Source organism: Urocitellus parryii, chromosome 8 (genome assembly GCF_045843805.1).
Source record: "Urocitellus parryii isolate mUroPar1 chromosome 8, mUroPar1.hap1, whole genome shotgun sequence".
NCBI lineage: Eukaryota > Metazoa > Chordata > Mammalia > Rodentia > Sciuridae > Urocitellus > Urocitellus parryii.
The window spans coordinates 26,095,467-26,106,667 of record NC_135538.1 but is presented as its reverse complement, the minus strand read 5'-3'; the positions used below and the strand labels follow the sequence as shown (position 1 = coordinate 26,106,667).

The window sequence follows — 11,201 nt, the reverse complement described above, 5'->3', positions numbered from 1 at the left end:
TCTACCACTGAGCCACAACCCCAGCCCCTTATTTTTTTATTTTGAGATAGGGTCTCACTAAGTTTCCCTGGATAACCTTGAACTTGGGTTCCTCCTGCCTCAATCTTCTAAGTAACTGGGATTACAGATGTGCCCCACCATGCTTGGCTTCCACAGTGAAGATTCTTAGATTAATTCTTATTCTGGTACTTTTATTTCTTTGCAAAGAATTACCATGAGTGGAATTATTGGGTCACAGCATATATGTAATTTTAATTTTAATTTTAATTGAAGTGTCCAGATTACTTTCCAAAAAAGAAAAAAAAAACCCTTACATTTCTCATTTCTAGCAGCAGTTTACAAAAGAGTTCAATCAAATATTATTGAGTAAAGAAAAGGTACAGAAAAAAAGGGTTTTTTTTCCCAAATTCCCATCAAGAACAGTTTTGTATAGTGTCTTTAATAGTATTGTGTCTTAATTTTTGCTACTCCGTTGGCATCGATTAAGATTCTTTAAACTTATTTATTTATTTTAAACTTTTAGTACTGACAATTAAACCCATGGATGCTGAGTTACATCTCCAGTACCCCCACTCTCTCTGTACTTATATATGTAGATATGTAGATATAGAGATAGACAGGCAGGCAGGCAGGCAGACAGGTATTTGAGACAGGGTTTGACTAAGTTGCTGAGGCTGGCCTCAAACTTGTAGCCCTCCTGCTTTAGCCTTCTGAGTTACCAGTATTTCAATTTGGTGTCACTGTGTCGAGCTAACAGTATTAAAATTTCTACTGAATTTGAGTATTTATGTGTATTTGGTAAGCAGTTGGATTGCTCTTTTTAGTATTTCATTCAGTTTTTAATTTGGTTATTTATCCTGTTGTTGTCAATTGCCAAGAGCAGTTTAACTTTGTAAGAGTTTTAATTTTTTGCATACTCAACTATGTCTATCTTTTCTTTTATTGTTTCTGGATTTGTAGTCTTTTATATAGTATGTTGAAAAGAATACATTAAAAGCACATTACTTTTAGCACTACCTCATCCCGGTATGGTAGTATCTGAAGAATTCTTTGACTTTCCTCTCTCCTTCTTTTTTCCTTCCCATCCTTGAGATGTTCCCTTTAGACCACTTTTACTTCTTTCCTACCTCCCTACACAATTCTTGCTTTGTAGGTAACTTTGTATGTTTGAACTAAAGTCCTTTCTTATGTGTCTGGTACTCTACTGCTATCTGTAAGTGTCACCATGAGATTTATTTGCCAGTTGGATTCTTTCATACTAGGTAATAATTTTTTTCTGCATTAATACTTAAAAGACCTTTTTTAAGCTTTAAAGTTTAGGCATTTATCAACATGTGCTTAGGTCTTTGTCTTTTCTCATCATCCTGCCTGGGATTCAGTAAAGCTTTCTTACTTGCTGACTCATCTTTCATCTTGCAGAATGCTTTTTCTATTGTTTATTGTTTCTCCTCCATCTATTACTTTTTAGTCTTCTGGTGCTTCTGTTGCTTTTAGGTTACCTTCATCCATCCTCTGACTCACTCATCTTTTCCCTTGTGGCTTCAACTGCTTTATATTTTTATTCTTACTATATATATTTCTCTCTCTCTCTCTCCCCCCCACACACCCCTTACACCCCCGCCCCCCACACACACCTTACATCCTGAGGTGTTTGTTCTTCCAGGTTACTAATAGTTAAAATAGAAGACATTTACTGTGAATAAAGGATGATTTTGAAAGAACTGTAACTAATTTTAATATTAGTAGTCCTTAACATACGACAGTATAGTTAATGAATTAAGAAGTTATAAAGCTCACTAGAGGAAACTATAGTATAATCTACATTAATTCATATTGACTCAAGATATGTATTTTAACTTTAGCTAAACTACATTTAGGAAAAATAGAAAGCTCTTTTTTTTTAAAAAAATTATAGTATCATGAGTTTGCAGAGGCTGTACTTAAACTGGATAAGGATGTGTACTAATGTAATATATACATAAATTTGTTCTTGCGGGCAGATGATATCACTCTAGTCAGTAAGTCATGTAAGATCTATCCTTTACCAAGCAAGTTGCCTTGCACTATTGTGTATATGATCAAAAACATTACATTATAGCCGGGCATGGTGGTGCATGCCTATATTCCCAGTGGCTCAGCAGGCTGAGGCAGGAGGACTGCAAGTTCAAAGCCAGCCTCAGCAAAAGCAAGGCACTAAGCAACTCAGTGAGACCCTTTCTCTAAATAAAATACAAAATTGGGCTGGAGATGTGGCTCAGTGGTCGAGTACCCCTGAGTTCAATCCCCAGTACCTACCCCGCCAAAAAAAAAATTACATTATGCTGTTCTTGCTTCATAACATTATTCATGCTTCATAAATATTTTCTAAAGGAAGAATATATAATTGCTTGGAAAAAATGATTCATGGTTGAAGTTCTGGTAGAAATCTTAATTTCACTCATTATAAAATGTTGGGTCAGTCAATTCAAATGTTAGTTGTCAAATTGAACTTAATTAGACGGTGCTGTTGCTTCTATATATTATATTGCTATTGAATAAAAATATTTTTATTACTTAAGGAAAGATTTTGCTTTTTTTAAAAAAAATACATATTTTCTTTTAGTGAACAAGGTCAATTATTAGGTTGGTTATTGTTTTCCTGATCAAAAATTTGATTTGTGCCAGTCATGGTGCGCATGCTTGTAATCCCAGCAACTCAGGAAGCTGAGACAAGTTCAAGGACAGCCTTGACAACTTAGTGAGATGCTGTCTCAAAATAAAAAATGAAAAGGGCTGGGGATGAAGCTCAGTGGTAGAGTGCCCCAGGGTTCAAGTTCAATCCCCAGTATGGTGTTTTTGATTTGTAATTATACATAGAAAATATGCAATCATTAGAAATCTAATTTTACAAAAGAAAAAACATGGATTTCTTTTAGAGCACCCAGAGTTTATATGTTTTTCCTCAAGGCTATTAGTTTTAACATTAATCTTTATTAATGTTCTGGAATGTTCCCCAGGAAATGAATGTTCCATAGAACAGATGGAACATGTTCGGGGAATGCAAGAGAAATTAGCTCGCTTGAATTTGGAGCTCTATGGGGAGTTAGAGGAACTTCCTGAGGATAAAAGAAAAACAGCTAGTGATTCCAATCTGGACAGGCTTCTGTCTGATGTAAGTATAGTTATTTTTCTCTATTCTTTAAAAAAAAAATATGGCAATAAAGTTCACTTTATAAAATTCACCTTTTAAACACTTTAAAGTGTACAATTTACTGGATTTTAGTATATTCATAGTGTTGTGCAGATGTAATCATTGTCTTAATTTCAGAACATGTTAATTACCCCCAAAAGAAGCCTGTACCTCTCAATTCCCTCACTCTCGCCATCCTTTAGAAACCCCCAGTCTACTTTCTGCCTTTATGGGTTTGCTTACTATAGAATTTTATATAAATGGAATTATACAAAATATGTGCCTTAAGGGTATTCTTTGACTTAGAATTTTCAGGTTTTATCCATGTTGTACTTTATTGTTTTAAAAAGTACATTTTCCAAAGAAATGTATCCTAAGGAAATAATCATACTTATGTCTAAACATGTATTTTCAGAAAACTGGCAAATCTAAAAAGGAAATATTTGCTTATGCACATATTATATATGCACAGATATTACATGTAAAAATGTTGTATACATATATATGTACAGATCTTTAGAGACGATAGTAGTCAAAGAACTTTACCTCAGGCTGGGGTTGTGGCTCAGTAGTAGAGCGCTTGCCTAGCATTTGTGAGGCACTGGGTTCAATCCTCAGCACCGAATATAAATAAAGGTCCATTAACAACTAAAAATATATTTTAAAAAAAGAATTTTACCTAAAATGATTAATAGTCTTTGTGTTATTTTTACTTAGGTGGTGGATACCTATTTTTAAATACAGAACTGTGTTGGGTGTCTATGGTAATTTAGTACATTGCCATGTATTTGAGTTTGGTAGGCTGCCATAACCAAGTACCACACAGGGTGGCTTAGCAACAGGAATTTATTTTCTCACAGTTCTGGAGGCTGAAAGTTGGAGTTCAAGGGGTTGACAAGGTTGGTTTCTTCTGAAGCCTTTGTCCTTGGTTTCTAGATAGTGACCTTCGTATTCACATGGCATTCTCCCTCTGTGCACACCTGTCAAAACTTCCTCTCCTTTTTAAGGGAACCTGTAACATTGGATTAGGGCCCACTCTAAGTACCTCATTTTGACTTAATTACCTCTTAAAGGCCTGGTCTCCAAGTACACTCATTCTGAAATATTATGGGTGAGCACTAAAACATGAATTTTGGGAGTAGTCACTTTTCAGCCCCAACATCTTGTAAGATTGTTGGACTGAGAATTGTTAGTTCAGTTGTCTCTTTAAATGCTTTTTGAGACAAACATAAATAAAACAAATTCAACATACTTTAGTTTTAAATTTCATATTTACTAATGATAAGAAGGGTCTACTGTTGCTTTTCTCTGTCATTTGAATAAGCAAATTCAAGGGAAACTGTATGCCCATACTTTTAAAATTTCAAGCCTCTACTCTTTTTATTTTTCAGGTTTTTTGTATTCAGTCTTGCAAGCATTCCTTTTTACCAGTTTGTTTTGTTTTATTCCTCTTAGCAAATATAGCTTAGTTTGTTATGCACTGTAGGAAAATAACTATGATGTGGTAAAAAGAACACTGAATTTGAAGCCAATAAAACCTTTGTTTAGTTCAAGGCTTATATTTAGATTATACTGTGTAACACTGAACAATTTTAACATTTTTGTAATTCAAATTTTTCCTTCTGTAAAGTTAGGTGTACTATGATTTGAATGTTTGTGTCTTCCCAGAAATTATATGTTGAAATTCTCAACCCAAAGGTTACGGTAGTGGGAGGTGGCCTATGGGAGTAAAAAGGTCAAGAATGGAATTAGTGCCCATTCAAAGAGGCATGAGGGAGACCCCTACCCCTTCTACCTGTGAGTACACAATGAGAGGTTGCCATATGGGAACCAGGAAGTGGGAGGTTACCAGACACCAAATCTGCTGGCATTTTAATCTTGAACTTCCAGTCTCCAGAACTGTGAGAAATGAATTTCTGTTGTTCACAAGCCACCAGTTTATGGTAATTTTTTTTTTATTTTTTTATTTTTTATTTTTTTGGTACTGGGGATTGAACCCAGGGATACTTTACCACTGAATTACATCCTCAGTGTTGTAATCCTCCTGTGATCCTTGTGATCCTCCTTTCTCCGACTCCCAGTCACTGTGATTACAGTCTAGACCACCATATTTGGCAGTTTGTTATTTTGTTATAGCAATCCAAACAAACTAAGACAAAAAGTGATAAATTATACTTTATACTTTAAAACTGAATGACATGAAATAGTTTTGTAATTCATAAAGGTTTTAAAGATAGTGTAATTAAAATGGCAACTTTTTCTTTTAAAAGTTATTATTAGAAGTTATTATAATTATGGATGGGTTTGGTAATACTTAAAAACTCCAGTTTTTATCCTTTGATTTCAGTTTCTTCTCATATTATGTTGCATAAATGATAAAGCTACCTTTTTTTTACTTGACCACTAAGCCACATCCCCAGCCCTATTTTGTATTTTATTTAGAGTCAGGATCTCACTGAGTTGCTTAGCACCTCGCCATTGCTCAGGCTGGCTTTGAACTCATGATCCTTCTGTTTCAGCCTCCTGAGTTGTTGGGATTACAGACATGTTGTGCCACTGCACCCAGCTAAAGCTACTTTTTAATTAATTTGCAAAAGGAAATTTCCCAGATTGGAATTTTTTTGAATGTTTTTCTTAAGAAATATTAAATGAAAAAAATCCTTAAAAATATAGAGGTAACAATGACTTATATTTATAGTTACTTTTATTTATCTTATAAAAATTTTGTTTCTTTGTTTTACAGTTGGAAGAATTGAATTCTTCTATGTATCCTTTGCCTACTATCAACAATGAAAAGCCTATAGTTTATAATTATAAAATTTATAATTTTGTAATTTGTAATCCCTATCACATTTTCAAAAAAGGTATTATTTAGGTATAGTGAACAAAGATACAAAATATTTACCGGGTCCACCTCTCTGCCCCTTTGGTTTCCAAATGGAATTTCCTCAATGTTTTGTGTGCTGAAATTTTGTTTCTGCTTTATTCTGCATTGCTTTATATTGTTTTTGAACTCTTTAAAAACTAAGTTAATTATTTTTTAAGTCATGATAATTAAGGATTAGGCTAGTTGCCATAGAAATTATTTGAATCTTAGATTCTGAGGTGAACTGGCTATTGGATCTAGAGAAAATATACTTAACTTAATTACATTACCTAGAATATTTTAAATATATAAAATTTAAAATTAGGTATCATCAAATTACAGTCCTGAGGGATGTGTATGTAGCTTATGAACCAACATTTTCACAATTAAGTGTGCTAAGCGTAATATAGGAATAGCTCAAAGGAAAACACCAGTGCTTACCAATATTCAGGATTTAATATTTCAATCTAGAAAAATTATTTCAGGAACTTTTCAAAATGTATTTTTGAACATAATGGTAGGAACATTAGAGTAATAAGAAATGATGCCAGTTACAGAATATGTACAGAATATTTAATTTGAGAAGTAAAACATCCCCTTTAAACCACATAATGAGATAGAAAGGATTCTGGCTATTCATCTAGAGATTTTATTATTTGATAATTAGTTCCATATTTTGATGATGTAACATTGGGCAAGTTGTTTAACATCTCAAAGATCTCTGTAACATGTGAACGTATATGTGAAAATTTTGAAACTATATGGAATATATATGTATGTAAATTACTATTTCTATAACATTGTTATTAATTACTCAGTTGTGTAGTAACAACAATTAAGAAATAAGGAAGTATATACAAATCCAGTAATAACAATTAACATCTAGCCTTTATAAATACTTACTATTTGCTAAGTATTGCGTGAAGGATTTTATACATATTACTTCATTTGGTCTTACCTTTGGAAGCAGGTTGTTTTAGTCAGCTTTCTCACTGCTATGACCAAAAGACCCGACTAGAACAACGTAGAGGAGCGAAAGTTTATATAGGGGCTCACGGTTTCAGAGGTCTCATTCCATAAACAGCAGACTCCATTCCTCAGGGCTCAAGGTGAGGCTGAATGTCACGGAAGAAGAATGTGGCAGAGGGAAGCAGCTCACATGATGATCAGGAAGCAGAGAGAGAGGTCTCCACTTGCCAGATACAAATATATACCTCAAAGCCATACCCCAATTCCCACCTCCTCCAGCCACACTCTATCACTTCAGTTATCACTCAGTTAATTCATGTCAGGGGATTAATTCACTGATTGGATTAAGACTGTCACAACCCAGTTATTTCTGTCTCACACATAAGCTTTTGGGGGACACCTCACAGCCAAACCATAATACAGGTGTTGTTATTTATATTCTCCATTCTGCAGATGAGGAAAATAAATTTTTGAGAAGCCACATCAACCATGGGGAGAGATTAATATAAGATGTTATTATCAAGAAAGACTTTAAGAAAAGGGGGTAAGATTTGAATTAAGTAAAGGACTTTGCTTAGAAGTCATTCCTTATTTTTTTTCATTGTATTCTTTTTATGCTTTATGTTCTTTCTATGCCCAAGACACTCAATTATCTCCTATCCTCTTATCTGAGTTTTTGTAAAACATGTAGGCTTACTTGTTTTATCACTTTCCTTGATTCAACCTTTGGTGGGATTTGTCCACCACAAACAAGGCAGCCTGGAATAATACAAAAGTATAGGTTTTGGAGTATTTGGTTTTAAATCTTGGCAAATGGCATATAACCTTGAACAAAGTGCGACAACCCTTGTTTCCTCATATATGGTAAATGTTCTATTGGTAATTAATCTTTCCCCTCCTAATTGCCTTCTCTGTCATCACTGTATCTGTTGTTCCAGTCTCCATGAATATTTCAAAATCCCTTCTCTAACCATAGCTGACATTATTAATCAGTCATGGCACTTTCTGCCTATTGAGCTTGGACATGGACATGAAATCTACTTGCCATCTCTTAACTGCAACTGTCAGGTATCATCAATCTGCTTTCATTCTTTCTTCATTCTCTGTATGATAACACAGGTCACCTAATTTATTTATTTATTACCTGTTTTCATAACTTATGAATTTTCTGTTCCTACTCTAGAGCTTGACTGTTTCATATAGTAGCTACTAGCCACATTGCTATTGAATACATGAAATGTAGCTGAATTGCAGTGTGTTATGAGTGTAGTAGACACATCTGATTTAAAAGATTTGTCATAAAAGAATGGAAAATATTTCAATTTGTGTAATGATTACATATTGAAATGATTTTTTAAACATATATTAAGGTACAATATACAATATTACAATCAATTTCATTCTTTTTCCTTTTAATATGACAGCTAGAAAATTTAAAATTTTTTTCTGTTTGGTTTTGGTTTTGGTAGTAGGAATTGAACCCAGGGGTGCTTAACCTCTGAGCTACATTCCCAGCCCTTAGTTATTTTTTTAAATTTTGAGACAGGGTCTTGCTAAATTGGGGAGACTGGCCTCAAACTTATGATCCTCCTCTCTGTTTCCTGAGTCCCTGGAATCACAGGCATGAGCTACTGTGCCCTGCTTGCAATATAATTTTATTGAATAATATTGTTCTAGACTTCAGATAGCACTATTAATAAATTAATCTTCCTAAATCATTACCTTCTTCTTGTCAATTTTTAAAACCATGTCCAACTTTTTAAAGACTCTCAGTAATCTAGTCACAGCCTATATATACATCACGTTTTTCATCCCCGTGAAGCTGGTTCTTTGAATGTCTTAATAATACCATATTCATTCATTCTCTCTGCATGCCTTTGTTAAGGTTGTACTTCCTGCCTGGAGTTGCTCTGGCTTCCTTATCCTCCTTATCAAATTACACTCAAGCCTGTGGTTTCCATAAAGTGTTTTGTATGTAGCTTAACTGAACGTTCTTCCTTATTTTATTGTTTGTTGGGTTTTTTTTTTTTTATGTTAAGGCTCATCCTTCCAGCTGAACTAGAATGCCTTTATGGCTGGGCTTACATCTATCCATTTTGCAACCTCTGCCATTCATATATTGCTAGCATTGTCCTCAGTGTATCCTTATTATTGTTTAAATTAGGTCTTAGAAAATAGGTAACAAGTAGTATAGGAGAAAGGAAAATAAGAGGTGATGATGAGAAAGGAAAAGAATAATATATGCAGGAAATACTATATGCAGATTTCCTGCATATATTATTCTTTTTCAAAGAATGATTAAAGGGATTATAGAATATATTTTAGAGACATGATTATCTTAATTTGGACTCTTACAAAGAAGTTGTTTTCCTAAAGATGATAAAGAGATGTCTTCTCAAACATTTATTTTAATCCAGTAAGTCATCATATTTGACTCTAATTAGCTCCTAAATCATAAAAATGATTATTGCTGCATTAAAAAATAATGCTCTGTTGGAATCTGGAACATCTACTTTAGTAGTGATTGACTAAGCATAGACAGAGTATAATTCCTGCATTTAAAAATTGTCTTTCCACATCCAAGGATCCCAATAGCAACATAGCAGCTTTTCCTTAAACATATTTCTTTTCTTTCCTTCTTTTTAAATACTTAGCTCCTGAGTATAATTTCCTGAAATTTAAAAGAAGTACATGCTATAGAATGAAAATATTCTTAACTGATGAATTCAGACAAAAACTCCATTTGGCGGATGCACAAGATGTTCCAAATACTTCTACCAGCTAAACTGAAATGCACTTTGCTTTCTTGGGATTTGCAGAGAAGCGGCATTCTTTAATTTTACAGCTGAATCCAGTAGTGGCATTCTTTAATTTTACAGCTGAATCCAGAATCATCTTCCACAATAGGAATTCAAGTAATTAAAGTGCAAGTGCAATGATTGTATCCACATACTGCTTTTAGTAAATGTGCTCACTGTAATTCACTGTAACTAGAGATCTAGGCCTTGACGAAGGCTTAATCAGGAAATGCAATGCAAAGGTTGTACTCCTGTGCTTGATACTGTTGCCTTATGGGGTTATACTTGAAATGCATTTGTGCTAAATGTTCTTGATAGGGCTAAGGGATTTATCCTTCCTGAGCTCATCAAACTTATTCCAGTATTGATTGTAAGTTGATGGTGCACAGGCCTCTTGTGGCAGCCCAGCTTCAGTTTACACAAGACAATCAGTATACACGCAGGTGTGTTTTCCAATGGCCAGTGACAAAAATGTTAAATAAGTATTTGTGAGATTTGCTATTTTTAATAAAATGATTCTTTTAAAAATGAGTCTGTTGTCTGTTTGAAAGATTGGGTAGTCTTTCAATCTATAAATATGAGGGTTCAATCCTCAAAAGTAAACTGTTTATAAAATGTGAGGTTCTGTAACTTTCTTTGTAAATTTTGTGCCTTTTACATATTTATATACTATGTAATAAAAGAGTATGGGCTTTAAAGTTACTTAGACCATGGTTTGGATCCCCATTCTGCCTCTTAGTTTGTGCACATGTACATTTATTCTAGTTGAGTTTAATTTTTGTTTTAGATTTAGAAAATGAGGTTAGTACCCAACTGATAGTGGTTGCATGAGGTGTAATTGAAGATGTACATAAAAGATGCTCAGCATAGTAGCTGATATCTGTAAAGTGCAGCAAACATTAGCTTCATTGTCTTTTTTTCTTTTTTTTTCTTTTGTTACCAGGATTGAACCCAGGGGCACTTAACCACTGATCCATATTCCCAGGCCTTTTTTTCTTTCTTTTTTTAAATTTGAGACAGGGTTTTGCTAAGTTGCTGAGGCTGGCTTTGAACTGTGATCCTCTTGCATCAGCCTCCCAAGCTGCTGGGATTGTACATTTACACCACTGCATCCAGCTCACTATCTTTTAATAGCAACTTTATTGGAATAATTCATATGTCTTAAAACTTACCCTTTTAAAAAAGTATGCCACTCAGCTGGGAGCAGTGGCATATGCCTGTTATCCCAGCAATAGGAGGTTGAGCAGAAGGATCCCACATTTGAGGCCAACCTTAGCAACTTAGCAAGACCTTGTCTCAGAATAAAAAATAAAAAGGGCTAGGGATGTAGCTCACTAATAGAGTGCCCCTGAGTTCAATTCCATGTGTTTAGTACCATGTGCAAATGCGCACACACACA

The 11,201-nt window shown here is 34.1% G+C and overlaps 1 protein-coding gene across 1 annotated transcript in view; it reads left to right on the top strand.

Moving 5' to 3' along the window:
• Ccdc28a (coiled-coil domain containing 28A) overlaps nucleotides 1–10,287 on the top strand; it is a 17,442-nt gene extending 7,155 nt beyond the window's left edge. The window contains exons 4-6 of the mRNA XM_026391900.2: nucleotides 2,997–3,151; nucleotides 5,913–5,935; nucleotides 9,735–10,287. Of these exons, the coding sequence (XP_026247685.2) occupies nucleotides 2,997–3,151; nucleotides 5,913–5,935; nucleotides 9,735–9,789 (233 nt within the window). The 3' untranslated portion in view covers nucleotides 9,790–10,287. The remainder of the gene's footprint in view (nucleotides 1–2,996; nucleotides 3,152–5,912; nucleotides 5,936–9,734) is intronic.
• The last annotated feature ends 914 nt before the right edge of the window (nucleotides 10,288–11,201 follow it).